This window comes from Aspergillus neoniger (assembly GCF_003184625.1).
Source record: "Aspergillus neoniger CBS 115656 unplaced genomic scaffold BO87scaffold_15, whole genome shotgun sequence".
Taxonomy (NCBI): Eukaryota; Fungi; Ascomycota; class Eurotiomycetes; order Eurotiales; family Aspergillaceae; genus Aspergillus; species Aspergillus neoniger.
In genome coordinates, this window is record NW_020291143.1 from 737843 (window position 1) to 753131 (window position 15289).

At 50.4% G+C, this 15289-nt stretch overlaps 3 protein-coding genes across 3 annotated transcripts; all 3 read left to right on the plus strand.

Moving 5' to 3' along the window:
* Positions 1–3586: 3586 nt before the first annotated feature.
* BO87DRAFT_52754 (Rho family guanine nucleotide exchange factor CDC24) lies at positions 3587–7088 on the plus strand. The gene is made up of 4 exons (XM_025629355.1): positions 3587–4965; positions 5024–5272; positions 5343–5529; positions 5588–7088. Exons 1-4 carry the CDS (start codon positions 3991–3993, stop codon positions 6955–6957), a joined length of 2781 nt encoding a protein of 926 aa, XP_025480124.1. The 5' UTR covers positions 3587–3990; the 3' UTR covers positions 6958–7088.
* Positions 7089–8707: 1619 nt separating this feature from the next.
* On the plus strand, positions 8708–11010 carry BO87DRAFT_376519 (pyridoxal phosphate-dependent aminotransferase). Its single transcript, XM_025623317.1, has 5 exons — positions 8708–8887; positions 9009–9169; positions 9396–9871; positions 9957–10242; positions 10314–11010. The coding sequence occupies exons 2-5, from the start codon at positions 9088–9090 to the stop codon at positions 10913–10915; spliced, it is 1446 nt and encodes a 481-aa protein (XP_025480125.1). The 5' UTR covers positions 8708–8887; positions 9009–9087; the 3' UTR covers positions 10916–11010.
* Positions 11011–11156: 146 nt separating this feature from the next.
* Positions 11157–14139, plus strand: BO87DRAFT_406694 (uncharacterized protein; the record flags this gene model as incomplete). The annotated part of the gene is made up of 3 exons (XM_025626013.1): positions 11157–12399; positions 12949–13313; positions 13405–14139. Exons 1-3 carry the CDS (start codon positions 11226–11228, stop codon positions 14137–14139), a joined length of 2274 nt encoding a protein of 757 aa, XP_025480126.1. The 5' UTR covers positions 11157–11225.
* Positions 14140–15289: the final 1150 nt, after the last annotated feature.

Consider the following 15289-nt stretch of genomic DNA (forward strand, 5'->3'; position numbering starts at 1 on the left):
AATATTTATGGGCCATTAGTATTATGCCGAACTGGGTCCAATAGTCAACCCTAGAACCTTACCCTCGTCGACCTTGGCGACTCAGAATCTACTACACCACCATTTCTAATTCAGAGATGTAAGCAGTTTATAGACAGAGTATTCGAGGGAAAGAACTTTCATAAATTTACTGCATTTAATGCATTCTGATTTCCTTTAAGGCGACCTACTGATCAGCTCTCCGTCGATGTTTCTAACTTCAGCCTTTATAATGTTCTCTACCATCCAAGCAATTGATAGAACATCAGGTCAGCAAGGGACCAGATCGCATGCTCTGGCAAGCTTCTAGTCAATATCAGCTCAGTAAGCTTACTGGTCCTATCTGGTCTGTCCATAATTCTGTTGCGGTACGGGATGCGCACCATATTTGGCTGTCTACTAGTACCAGAGCGCCAGTCTACTTTTGCTGGTGTAAAATATATAATGGTCCCAGTAGCATCAAATTTCAATACAGTAGTAGTAGCTAGTCCTAAGGTCACTGTCCCTCTTTGCTGCTAGATGCACTTTATATCAGAACCGTGGCCTCTGTTCTGCCCAGCTCACGTGCATCTTCATAACTCCTTCACATACCCTTAATGCGTGTAATTTCTCATCTTCGTGCCTGAAAAATATTCACAGAATAGAAGATGTGTTGCTTTCCCGTGGCGCAGGTATAATCCTGCATGCGATACCCAGTTCCTAGTTCAATCCTCGACCATGTTCAGAGGAGCTGTCGTCTCTACACAAAACCTAAATACCTGAGGGTAATTATATACAATAATATACCCATCCTCTAATGCCAATGTTGCGGCTGCTCATAGTACTACTAGTAGTTCTGGGCTTGTTCTTGGTAAAGTACTAAATGCCCCTGTACCTCAACCATAATACTATTTGTAATGTGCAGTATTTGCTGAGCTATTGCTTTGGAACCGAAATGCGCAGGCAGAGAGAGCATAGTATCAGCAGGGATGATGTGGTTGATGGCGCGAGCAACTGGTGTGGGGCCAACACTTGACTCAGGCAGTTCACCCTTTCCTACAAGCGATAACGATCAACCGAGGCAAGAAGGGGCTAGCTCATTTCATTTTGGGTGTATTTTAATGAGAGAGATTTATTAAAAGTACTGTTCAAGCACATCCTACTGACCCAACCACGGGATAGAGACTGTCACTTTTAGGCAAGGGGAGCGCAGGATGTAACTTTACACCCTGTGCCTGACCGAGTTGGCGGGAACCAGTAGGTAGTACCTTCTTTTTTTCCGATGCAGGAGGGAGGCGGCAAGGTACCTCCCAGCCGGCCCTTCTAACATCCTACAGGAACTGACTAGTGAAAAGTATCCTGCAACTTGGTATTATCCATGAACCCTCAAACCTCCGTAATTGTCATCCTCGTGGGGAATAATAATTAGGTTTTTGTCATGGGAACCAGCTCGTCGGTGGCTTGGATCATTCCATCATCGGCCACCACCACCACCACCACCACCACCACTACTAAGTACAGCCCTGAAACCGGCGGACATCCACTCCTGTCACTTCCCCGACCAATGAAGGTGCTGTGCCCAGGGCTCCGATGGGGTCGATATCGCGACTAAAGAGGAACAACCATCGACTTAGGAGTAGATTGGACACTGTGTCGCGGGTAGTGGTACCTGCCAGGTGGTATGTGTGTGTTGCTCCTTGTGTTTGGGATTGTATGCAGGTCGGACATCCTTACCCCTGGGATGTACAGTAGTAGTGATCGAGGATCATGAAATAGGGAAAAATGTCCGAAGTGTCGATGCTGATACAAAGGTGGCAAGGAGATGAAGAAGAAGATGATGAGACGAGTCAATGTATGTAGTAATCTAAGGATGTATTTTCTAGGTACGGTAAAAAATTATTCTTAACCCTAGGTGTATAACGAGTTTTACTGTGGTGGTGTGTAGATAGATAGATAGATTGGTAGTCTATGGGGCGGCAATCTAAGCGTGCCTCGGGACTAGTTCAAATCTCAAACAGTTGGTGTGAGAGGAGTCTTCATGCAGCCGATGCGGCCTCCAATCTGCTTCGGTCATTCTCGAATCCCTACCGGGGCCAACCCCAGCTTTTTTGCCAATTCGGCCTGGATTTGAATTTAGTGAGTAGTTACTGAAATTCAAATCTGTTGCTCTAAAAGACGGTCAGATATGACTTGACCATCCACACTCCCTCCCCCGGAGTAAATGCACTGTTATTGAAGATTCCAGATTCTAACGTATACGTACTTGGAATTGTTGATTGTTTGGTACTCCTCATTCCTGTCTCCGTTGCCCGGACTCTGTCTCTCTCTCTCTCTCTCTCTCTCTCTCCCACAGATTAATTCCCCCCCCCCCCCCACCCCTCATTATAATTATTATTAGTAGTATAGTCAAAAGTATTATAGTTGCGCGACTTACATACTTACCTTTCCCACCTTTCACGATCGGCTATCTACTTATGATCTAATTCTTCAAAGGTAGTAACCACCAATTTCAATCCCACATCAGCTTCTCTTCTGGTATGTTGCATCCTCCTTCTTCTCCTTCTCCTTATCCTTGTCTCCCACCCTTCCTCCTCACTCAACTCTTTCTTTTTCTCCCCCTCTTTCACGGTGTCTCTTTTGTGCTTCTCAACTCCCCTCCTCCACTACTCGATAACTGACTAGTAGTATCTACTGCGGTTTCTCCTCTCTCCACTTCAAACCCACCCACCCGAACACCCATTCTTTCCCTTCCCCCTCCCCTCCTCTCTCCCCCTTTAATCATCCCGTCCTGGTCAAGTCAGTCCTTCCTTCCGACTGACTAGTTCCTCGCAGTTTAGTACAGAGTACTCCATAGTAGTACTCGGGAAGTTTGTCACTTCTTCACTTGTCGACTGGAGCTGACGCGCGCTACCACTCAGTCGGGCAAACTGGACCACTTGACTGGCCTGGACTCTCTCTCTCTCTCACTCTTCCTTTTCTTCCCCCCATTCCGGTGTTTCCATCTCTTGTCACTCTTGATTGTCTATCCTTTGCTTTCTCACATTTTCCCTCCTTTCCTCCCATTGACTACCTTCCCCTCCATCATCCCCTCCACCCCCCTCCTCCTCATCCTCCCTCTCTTGTTCTTTACTCTCCCTCTCTTCACTTTCTCTCCTTCCGGGTTTATTTTCCACCCTATTTTTCATACCATAGCTATTCTTATTAGTTTTTCATTTAAAATTGACCTTCACCTACGGTTCCCGGCGGTACCGCTCCAGGGATCCTTTCCCGTTCCCATATTTTATTTGATTTCCACCTTTCAGCTGTTTCTCGGTTGAGGGGCAAAATCCGCCTCTTTGGAACCTGCTGCTGCTACTTGCTGCTCTTTCTTTGGTTCCTGCTTACTACGTGCCTGCGCTTGCCTGGCTGCAGCGGCAAATCAAACCCCACACCCAGCATTTCTATTTTTCTCGATCCTTCTTGGGTTTCGGGTTCGCCATCTTTTGATCAGGAAGGGCGCTGTCGCCAGCAAGGGCCGGAGATTTGTCCCTGGCCAAGGCCATACTAATTTTCTATTAAAAGCGCAGAGCTTCCCCCAAATTACAAAAATCACCCATCCGGCTCGTCGCGTGAACTCGTTGACCCCCCAAGGGTGTATTATTTTAAATTCACGCATTCGATCGACTTCTGGCGGCGAGGGTCGAGACACGGAACAACAGCTCGCGGTTTGACTCAGCTTTTTAGGGAGAGTTAACTAGTTAATAGTTAACGTACCACCATCTCCACTCCTAAGGTTCCTTAGCTGCTCGCTTGTCCCATCCATCCCGCATCGGTCCACCGGCTCGCATCCAGTGACCCATGCTCGACTTGATCCTCGTGCAAGCACGCCTGTCATTTCCTTCCTCTTTCTCCCTCCGTCGGTCTGCTGCGCAGATTTGAAGCCCTTCGCTCCTCCCCCACATTGTCGCCGGCCTCCACTCCTTACGGTCCGAGTCGGCCACCACCCCCGTCGAGATGGCTGAGACCATCACCATGAATGGCGGTCCTATCGCCGAGGACAACATCATCAACCGCCGCGGCGGCGAATCGATCTATCAGAGCTGCGTCAACCTCAAGAAGCGCCTGGCCGAAGTACCGAACTTCGAACCCCATATGCGAGAGATGGAGGAAGCCGATCTGGCTCAGGGGAACACCGATCCGGTGGCGTCGCTGTGGAATTGTCTCCGGACAGGCTATCCCCTCTTGACCATCTACAATGCCTCCGATCCCGAAGAGTTCCTGGAAATCGACACAACGAAAGTTGCCGAGGCCAAACGCCCGAAAGCCGCCACCTTCAAATTCCTCCATGCGTCCCTGAAGGAGCTGGGATTCCCTCAGCAAGACTGCTTCCTTATCACGGACCTTTACGGCGAAAACACCACTGGCTTCACCAAAGTGATCAAGATGGTTAACCGGGTTCTGGACATCCTGGAGATGCAGGGACAGCTGAAGCGACCGTCGGATATTGGAGCAGGAGCCCCCGCGAAAGGTGCCGTCAAGCTCACCAAACGGGAACACATCCTCAAGGAGTTACTGGAAACGGAGCGCGACTATGTTCATCATCTCCAGAATCTACAGGCCCTGAAGAAGGAGTTAGAAGAGACAAGTGCTGTAAATGGTGATGCTAGCCATCAGATTTTCTTGAATCTCAACAATCTACTTGATTTTGCTCAGCGGTTCTTGATCCGTATTGAACAGCACTATGCGCTGCCCGAAGAGAAACAAAACTGGGGTGAGCTGTTTATCCAGCACGAGGAAGCTTTCCGCCAATATGAGCCCTTTATCGCCAACCAGATGCGCTGTGATGAGATCTGTCTCAGAGATTGGGACAAGATTCACATGGCTCCGCGGTCCAAGGACCTGCTACAGATGGTGGCGCAACCCGCAACCTTGAACGGTTTCTTTGTCAAGCCTTTCCAGCGCTTGACTAAATACCCCTTGATGTTAGGGGTAAGGATTCCCTCGTCTCAATACATAGCCAATACTCTTGTTACTGACCACCGCGCAGGAACTTTTGAAGCAAACAGAAAACCCAGACCTCCGGACTGACATCCAACGAGCCATCGACGCTATTCAAACCGTTTTAGACTCGGCAAATGATGCCATTGACAAAGAGCACCTGCAGTCTGCTGTCAAAGACCTCGATGAACGAGTGGATGACTGGAAGGCTCTGAAGATTGAAGCATTTGGCGACCTTCTCCGTTTTGGCACCTTCTCGGTGATCAAGGGTGATAATGGCAAAGACTCGGAGAGAGAGGTAAGTAGCCTTCCCAGGCTCCTTTTACAAAGATGGAGTTGAGAGAACCGCCAGCTGACTTTTGGATTAGTATCATATCTATCTCTTCGAACGGATACTCCTTTGTTGCAAGGATATCAACCCTAACAAGCAAAAGTCGAAACTGAATCTAGGCAAAGACAAGCCCGCTGCGATGATCAAAGGCAAGCCGCGGCTTCAGCTCAAAGGCCGCATCTACATGGCGAATGTGACAGATGTGCTCTGCCTTCCCAAGCCAGGTACGAGGACTTTTCAAACATTTTCAGGAGCTGCTTTGACTAAACCACTTTGTGACAGGCTCTTATCGCATCCAGATCTTCTGGAAGGGTGATCCAGGAGTCGTGGACAATTTTATTATCCGCTATTCGAACGAGGACATCATGCGCAAATGGAGTCGGGACATCGAGGCGCAACGGGCGATCCAGGCAGAGCAGCGCAGCGCTCGCAACACCGGCACCTCCGAGACCGAGTTCACGTACATGCGATCCATGTCCAACATTCCAAACCCATATGAACAAGAGTATTATGCGGAAGAGCAAGCAGCCACGCAGGAAGCAGGCTTCTTCTCAGAATTCCCGATGAGCCGTAACGCCTCCAGCACCAGTCTCCGAACCCGTTCAGCAACAGGAGGCAGCGGTAGCTCCGGTCGCCCTCGCATACCTGTACCCGATCCGAATCTGTCACTGCACACCCATCTTTCTGGAGGCAGTATGTCGCCAGCAGAGAGGAACGCTCCATCTTACTTCTCCCCCGTCGCCGAAACTCCGTCTACACGGTCCAGCTCCCAGTCTACTGGATATTTCCATGGTCGTCAAGTGACACCTACAGGCAACTGGAATGAAGAAAATGCTCGGTATACAGCCCCGGCTTTGCCCCGTGCGACGTCAAGAGATGGGCCTAATTCAAATCCTTATTTCAGCGGTGCTCCGAATGGACGAAGTGCTCAACGACCCTCACTCCCTCCGATGTCAGGGGCCCAGGCGGCAAATGGCATGTCCCAGCGAATGCGATCCGCGAGTAGCCCCGATATCCACAACCACACCCACAACCCGGAAATGCGTCGTTACATGGGCGCCCATACGATGCAGACCGTCGACAACGTACCCGTCCCGCCGATTCCCGCTCACATATCCAGCATGATGGCGCCTCCCAACCGCAGCCAGAACAATTCCCCTACCAATGCCAACATCCCCATTCGCAACGCAAACCACCTTTCCAACTCCCAGCAACATTCCGATCCCCGGCATGTGCCGCACACGCATTTCCACGAGCCCCAATACTCTGACTACCGTCCTAGCACATCGGCCACCGATCAGCCCACGTCTCCACTGAGCCACGAGCCGGATGAGGAGCCCCTCATGCCAACGCAACTAAAGGTCAAAGTGAATTTCGATGATAACTACGTCACTCTCGTCATTGCCAGCAACATCATGTTCCGCTCGCTCATCGATCGTGTGGACGCCAAGCTGGCCCGATTCACCAACCGCTCAATTGGCAGCAAGTCGGTCAGGCTACGATACCGGGACGAAGACGGAGACTTTGTTACGATTGACAGCGACGAGGCCGTTCAACTGGCATTCATGGAGTGGCGCGAACAACAGCGTGACATGCTCGCTAGGGGTCAAGTAGGAGAGATTCAACTCTACTGTCAGGCAGTGGAGACTTAGATATGATAGAGCTGGAGCAATGGCATATGTTCCAGTACTGAAGATTATTTTCTGCCTTATTTTCTCACTACCTTACTTTGTTTCCTACCGTTACTTTTCGTCCTTGATTCTCCGACCATCGCTGCATTTGATTACTCTCCGCATCTCATTCTGTGTGAGTTGGCAAGAGATGAAACATTGTCACCGGTGTTGTCTCCTTGGTTTAGTTGACGACTCACATCCAACTGGATTGGCTGGAGAGCGTTGGGGAGGCTACTGATTCTATTCGCTTGGGTTACGGGAGAGGCAAAAAAAAAAGATTATCGGCCGGGGCGCTTGATTCTTGATGGACCCTAGCAAGGAGCGGGGTTTTGTTGGTTTACTTCGGACACCCTGTTGGGATTTGGGAGAGGCGGCTCTCTGCTCTGGGAAATGTTGATGACTCTCCATTTGAACTGATCTACCATGACTGCATGATGTATGTATACCGCTTGTTGGCTTTCCGATTTTTCATTGATTGCGCAGGACGGATGTCGGACATACGAGATGAGCTGTATAGTGTTCCTGCATATTTGGCCTTGGGATGGACTTTGATGTTGCGGTACCTCATCTGTTGTGCTTGTTGATTTGTTGCTTTTTACCCTTTTTTTTTCTTTTTTCTTTTCTTTGCTGGCTTTCCGTGCTGGCCCTGTCAATGATAGTATTACGACCTTAGATTTCCTTGGTGCTGGGTGCAGATATAGAGTATGAACAATGGCGAAGATAATAGCTCCAAAAATAAACCTGAAAGGAGTAGGGAGGAGATAGGAGATAGGTTGGTTAGTGAGTTAGTAAGTTAGTAAAGTACCTGGGGGGCGCCATAATTCCACGGATCCATCAGTACCGAGAAGTGGAACTTCGGGCACTCCACGGTCCAAACCAACGGGGGCCTGAAAGGGCTGAAAGAGGGTGGTGGGTGTCCGTCCAGTCCCTGTTTTGTCATTAGACAGGTCGCAACTCTCTTTCTTGAGATGCCGTCCATCCGATTGTATACCAAAGATAGATAGGTAGACAAGAAGATCGATAGGGGATAAGGGAATATGGGGGGGGGGGGGGGGGCAGCAGCCACCGCCACTCGTCATTTGCTACTGGGGCCGGAAATCGATACTACTTACTACACTACTATGTAAATTTGTATGGTCTCGGAAGGAATGATGGCAGATGATTTGGGATTGATTCATTAGAGCCGGTGTCGGATCCCAGCCGAAAGAAGAGTCAGTCCACTTGGAGCCCGTAGATCGGGACTGAGCCACGGGAAAATGATTGCGGTCTGGACGAGACGGTTGGGTCAAACTTATCGATTCTGGGTTCGACGATTCGTCACGTATGCGGTGTGTGTGTGTGTGTGGCAGTTCAGTTGACCGCGAAACCCTCGAAACTACTAGTCAGTTTAGTTGTGAGGCATTTTATGGTTGTGGTTGTAAGGCTGCTTTTTTTTTTTTTTTTTGCTTTACTTTCCCTGGAAGAGGCGGCAGTTGCGCGATTATTCTGCTTCTTCCTTCCTTCTAATTCTGTCAAGAAAGTTGACTGGTGCCTGCGGGCTGAAACTACTAGTAGGTGGTATTATTATTATTATTATTTGTCGCAGATGAGAGGAGTTAGGAAAAAGGAGAATGGTAGTTTTGTCTGTCTGTCTTGAGAGTCTGTCTGGGTCTGGGTCGATATGCCGTAGAACAGCAAGACCAACAAGGCAAAGCAATGAGTTGGAGGGAGCCATCCATCCTTAACGCCTTAACAAGAGAAAAATTACTTGTACCTTTTTTTTCTTCTCTGGTCACTTTTTTTTATTTCCCTTTTTATTTTATTATCTGGTCTGTCTGACTATCTTCTTCTTCATTCTTATTTATTGATATATCCTCTCCTCTCTCTCCCTTCTTAATTCTCTGTTCTCCAACTCTTGTTCTTTTGGAGAGTAAGTTCTATCTTTGCCTCTACTACTTGCCTATCTTTTTTTTCCTTCTCCTGTTGTCTATTCGTACCATTTTAAAGAAATTCCCAATTCTTACTTAATAATCCTTTCTTACACCCTTCAGATCCAGGGAACTCCGATAGCTTGCATACACTAGATTGCTTTCTTCCCCAGAATCTGCGACTTGGCAAAAGCAGCCCAGCATGTCTTTCTCCGGCCGCCGCTTGAGCATCCTGCGCCCCTCCAACCGCCGCTTCTCGGTCGGCAAGGAGTTGTCTGAGAATGGTACGTTGTTCGTTTATACATATGTCTTCCTTTTATTCTTTTCTTCATTTGAAGAAGTCATGTTCCCTGCATTCTTCCTTCTATACATGCTCCCACTGCATGCAGCAATGCTGCTCAGCCTTGTGCATGAGGGGCACATAATCCTCCGTTTCCTTCAACAACAACACAAGCTACTAGTCGAGGACTATTACATGCACTCCAACTAACATCACTTCCTGTCATGCAGAACTTCGTTCCGAAACCCACCGTCAGTTCCGTAGCGCCCACGAAGGTCACCGTCCCCATGCCGGTCTCGATGCCTCCCGTGCCTCCACCGGTGTTGTCTGGTGTACCGAGCGTGCCACCGAACATGGTTATGCTGAGGATCCTCACTCCTGGGCCAACCTAGGTCAGGGTGCCCCTGAAGCCGATGATGAGATCGAGGGCAGTTTCCCTCGTCCGACTTCCATCCCTATCACCTCCGCCGCCCGTGAGTACGGTCCCACCGCCGGTATCAAGCCTCTGCGTGCCGCCGTCGCTCGCCTCTACAATGAGCACTACCGTCAGGGCAAGGCCAGTCAGTACACCTGGGAGAACGTCTGCATTGTCCCCGGTGGTCGTGCGGGTCTGATCCGTATTGCTGCTATTCTGGGAAACTCGTACTTGTCTTTCCCTATCCCTGATTACTCGGCGTACTCTGAGATGTTGTCGCTGTTCAAGAACGTGAGTGCGAATTAGCGCTGCTAGTGGAATGACAGCAGTGAACAGTGGGCTCGGGGTTGTATACGGTGGCTAACTCTGCATCTAGATCGCTCCTATTCCCATTCCCCTCGCCCAAGACGACCACTACGCAATTCACCCCGACAAGATCGCCGAGGAGATCGCTCGTGGAACATCTGTGTTGCTGACCTCCAACCCTCGTAACCCTACCGGACACTTTGTCTCCAACCCGGAGCTTGCTCAGATACAGGACATCTGCAGAGATCGTGCGACTCTGATCCTGGATGAATTCTACGGCGGTTACAACTACACTACCGACTGTGACGGAACCACGATCAGTGGTGCCACCAACGTCGAAGATGTCAACAAAGATGGTTCGCCCGCTGACCCTCTCTGAACAAACGAGAACCGGTGCAGGTTGTTCCTGCCATGCTGACTCTCACAGATGTGCTTCTGATTGACGGTCTGACCAAGCGTTTCCGTCTTCCGGGTTGGCGTATCGCCTGGGTTGTTGGACCCAAGGAGTTCATCGACGCCCTGGGCTCTGCTGGTTCCTACCTGGACGGTGGTGCCAATGCGCCTTTCCAGGAAGCCGCCGTTCCCATGCTCGAGCCGTCGCTGGTGCGTGCAGAGATGAAGGCCCTCCAGGTGCACTTCCGTGAGAAGAGAGACTTCGTCGTTGGGCGTCTGCGTGAGATCGGTTTCCGCATCGACGAGGTGCCCCAGGCCACCTTCTACATCTGGCTTGACCTGACCTCCCTGGACCCTCCTCTCCCCAAGGAGGCCAACCTGTCCGACGGACTGAACTTCTTCAACGCCCTCTTGACCGAGAAGGTCATTGTGGTCCCTGGTATCTTCTTCGACCTGAACCCCGCTCACAGAAGAGACCTGTTCGACAGCCCTTGCCACCACTTCGTCCGTCTGAGTTACGGCCCGAAGATGGATGTCCTGAAGATGGGTCTGGACGGTATCGAGCGGGTCATCCGCCGGGCTCGGGCGCAGTTCGAGCCTCAGTGGGAGGACGAGGTGGCTGTCCAGGACGACTAGAGGTCGTGATTCCTAGCATTAATACACGTAGAGCAATAGAAGCATAAGCGTAGGCATATATACCTTTGAGAAGTCATATTGATTTATCGCAGAAACATAGTAGATATGGTAGGGATGGCTTGTTCCGAGACAGTATCCGTACAGGAAGACAGATGCCGATCGCGCCCACATTAACCACGTGACACCCAGCTCATCTCACGGTCGCAACGGGCATCCCCTTAATCCCAGCTACGCAGTATATCTTCTACCGGCCAGTTGCTTGCACCTGAGAGCAGCCGGTACAGCGGCACAATATGACGTGCTCGCGGTTATGGCCATCAACGTTCAGCGCGTCCTGAACCTAACTGTCTTCACCTTCCTCTCCTTGGTCCTGTTCCTCTGCATCATCCTGACTCCCGCCGATGCGATCTACCAGTGCTACATCACGCAGCGCCTCACGAACATCTTCATCATCACCGGCGGCTACGTTGTCACCTTCATTCTCGCGGTTCTAGTCTACACCACGCGTATATATACCAACCGAACCGTCCTCTCCGGCATCCCCAAAGCATGGATCCCCGTCGAGCGCGAAGACGTCGGCAAGAGTGTGCGCCGACTGGTTAAGGAGGGTCTGGCGCATAGTGCGATCATAGCCTACCAGGCTCGACCTAGGGACATTGCAGCCGACGGACATGATTTCTCAGGCTACGAATCGCTCCTGGTGGACTATGACAATCCACCCTGGGGTCAAGTCGAGCACCCCGGATGGTCCTCGCCCTCATGTCCTGACCTGCCCGACCTTCCCTATCGGACTGTAGTCCAGGAACTGCCTCATCTCATCGAGGCCAAGGCAGTGTCACTCGCTCCTCCCGACCCGATCTTCACGGCCACCCAGCGGGCGCTTCACGCTCCATTTCCCGAGACCGAAGAGTCGATTCCCGACACGCGGGTGGTGGAAGTATTACGGCGGCCGATATCGATGGGTCTGCGGGGGTATTTGCAGCATTTGGCTGCGTTGAATGTGGTTGATCCGCCGGAAATTGGGATGGAGTTTGTCGCTCTATACGAGCGGGCGCGCTTTTCAACGCGTGAGCTACACGAGGCCGAGTTCAGGACTTTGATGCATGTGTTTGCGGAGCTCCTGAGGGGAATGAAGGTTTTGGATCCCCAGATCCTGGATGAGGTGCGGGGTGGTGGGAGCTCCCAGGCTGAGAGCGAGTCTCTTATCGGGCCTTCGGACGAGGAAGGTGAAACCGATACGGTGGATTCCTATGGCGATAGTGAAGCCATGTCTCGGGGCCGGAGTAATAGTCTGCGGCCTTCGAATGCGTCCACTTGGGACGGCGCTAGACAGGGTCGCTGGTCGCCTGTTTGGTCGAGACGCTCGGAGGCGCAGCGAACCCTGGCGCCTCCTCGGACGCCATCGATGCGGTCGCTTCGACGAGTGCAATCGAATGTATCTGGTAGCTCTGGAGGGAGCGTGATTCGCCTGGTCGAGACCCGGAGTCCGACGGATTTACCGTACGCTTATAACGTTGGCAGCAGCAGCCGCGTCGACGGTAGACCTCAAACATAGATACTAGATAAGAACTGGAGAAAAAACCAAAACTATTTTGGATAATTACACGATTGAAGATGCGATTTCTCCCTTAGATTCGCAATATGCCACTATTAGTTACACAGCGTCTCCTATTGGCCTTAATTACCCATATATCCACCTGCCCTGGGCTCGCTGTGTTTCCCCAACGCCCAAAAAAGAACTTCCCCCCACTTTCAGAAATCGGCAAAGAGTTGCTCCTGCCGTGACGTAAGCCAATCGGAGGTCCGGCAGCAACCGACCACAAGCCGCATCAAAGCCGTGTCGGCGTGGCTTTCCGTCCTTGGCAAGGCGCGCGCGGCGATTGATAAGATCTGGCGGTTCCCAAAAGTCCGAATGAAAGAAAAGATAATACCTTTTTTTTTCCCTGCTCCTATTCAACTTACTTCCCTCCTTTCCCTTTCTAACCCCCCTTGCTACACTACTATATTCACAATGCAATCCATCCTCCAACGAGGCCGCTCATTCTTCACCCCGACCCCCTCGGCAACCCCGCAGGACAGGAGTCCCAAAGACAGCCCCAAACCCCAGGAGGATGAGAATGATGATGAGAATAATACGCCATCGGTCGATACCCTGTTTCCCAAGACCGACCCCGCCATCGACGGCGAGGAATGTCTACACGACTGTGCGTCCTGCACGGTGAAATACCCCACCAAATTCGATGTCGATCAGGAAGATACCATGTACGGGAATATTAATGGCTGGTCGACGCATGTGCTGGTCGCGACTGGAAAGGCGGATTGGGTGAGGGATGTTGCGGATGAAGAGGGGAGTGTGATGGAGGCGATTGAGAAGGGGGGGTTGGTGCCTAGTAATGGGGTATGACTCTCGTCTTGGTTGTGCGATAAGCAAGAATTGTGAGAAGTGATGAAGAAGAAGCTAACCGGTGTGGGTGGGTGGCTATGTCTAGAAACTGAAATTGTCCGCCTCCAATATGCCCGTCCCGGATGAATATCATTATCATGATGCGGGGAAACAGCCTACGACTGTGTTGCTTCTGCCCAGGTTTACTATCGTCGATCATGTCACGCCGCAGCTGGCGCCCGATTTGATTAAGTATTTTGTGAATCGCTCGCCGACGACTACGACCCCGTTGGTTGGTGGAAACAGCAATGATGAGAGTGAACAACAAGAGCAGCAGCCCTCAACTGAAGAACAACAACAGCAAGAAGAAGAACAAGAGAACATTACCGACATTCAATCCCTCACCTCCCTCCGCTCCCGTCCCTCCCCTCACTCCGCCGTCATCCTGCTCTGCTCCCACCGCACCCGCGACGCCCGCTGCGGACAGTCCGCGCCGCTTCTCCGCAAGGAATTCGAGCGCCATTTGCGCCATCTAGGCCTGTATCGGGATATGGATGATGAGAGGCCTGGTGGTGTGGGAATCTACTTTATCAACCATGTGGGTGGACATAAGTATGCGGCCAACGTGATTATTTATCGCAGACGGGACTTTGAGTGGTATAAGAAGACGGAGGGGACTGAGGAGGAAGAGGGCGCGGCGCAGGGTATCTGGCTTGCGAGGGTGAGGCCCCAGGATTGTGAGAATATTGTGCGGTATACGGTGTTGCAAGGGAAGGTGGTCAAGCCTGGGGAGCAGTTGAGGGGTGGGTTCGATAGGGAGAGGGGGGTTACGAGTTGGTAGGATTCTTTCTCTCTTTTTCTGGGGGGTATATTATTGGTATATAAGAATATATGGAGAGACAGAGAGAGAGGAGAGTTTGTATAGGATTATCATAGAATGGGTATGGATATGGGTATATACAAGGAACCAATCAATGAAACATGCATGGGAATGAAACAGCTGCTTTAACTTGTACTGAACTGTCTCACTGTAATAATATCTCCCACTATAACCCGGCATTTATCAACTATTCCCCAAAAGAACTCCAGAACAATTACACAGACCACATCATACGCCCATTAAGCATAACCCTCCCCCATCCCCATCCGACCCACGGAAAGTAACTACCCCAATCCCCATAATGGCTTTTCAAAACTTCCCCAAAAAAGTTAAAAACAAGCTCGTCTCATTACCATCAACCTAGATTAAGTCAACCAGGTAAACGCCCCCAAGCTACCTAATTTACTGACTACAGTAGTTAAGTTACTTGTCACACGTAAAGTGAGTAACTTAGTAACTAAGCTGTCATCTCGATTTAGTTTACAAACATGTACCTAGGTTGATTGATTACGATCTTCTCCCCTCACCGACCAACCATATTTGTCCTCGCTAATGCTTCCCGCATCGGGCTAAGATTGTCCCCCCAATACGAGCGCAATTGATCAGCAGCAAGCAGGAGCAGCAGTAGCGTAGCCTCAGGCTAGCTATCTATTAGACTATTACTGTAAGTTGTTACTTATCCACTTCGCTAAGAGGTGGTTGGCGGCGGAGAATTAGTAACCTAGTTAGTTACTTGGTTGGTTAGACTGCAGTAGTTTAGTTAGTGCTTGGTTATGTAAGTAAGTATGTATGTTATATACGATAGTAAGGGGTTTGGTTTTGGTTTTGGTATCGAAATACGGGTGTGGTGTGTATTGGTAAGTGACGGTTTATTTTAATCTCTGTCTGGGAGAGTAGTATCGATCTGTATACAGTATCTAGTTAAGTTACTTTGTTTTGAATGAGGTTGAAGTGAATTTGACTGTTGTTTGTGTGATGGTTACACAGGGGAAAGTTCGTGCCACAAAAACTTAAGGAGACTATTGCCTGTGGATTGCAAATAGAGCTGCCTGATTGTTGATTTGCTTCTGCTAAATGAAGAAAATGTGATGATCATCATCTGTGTACGCTG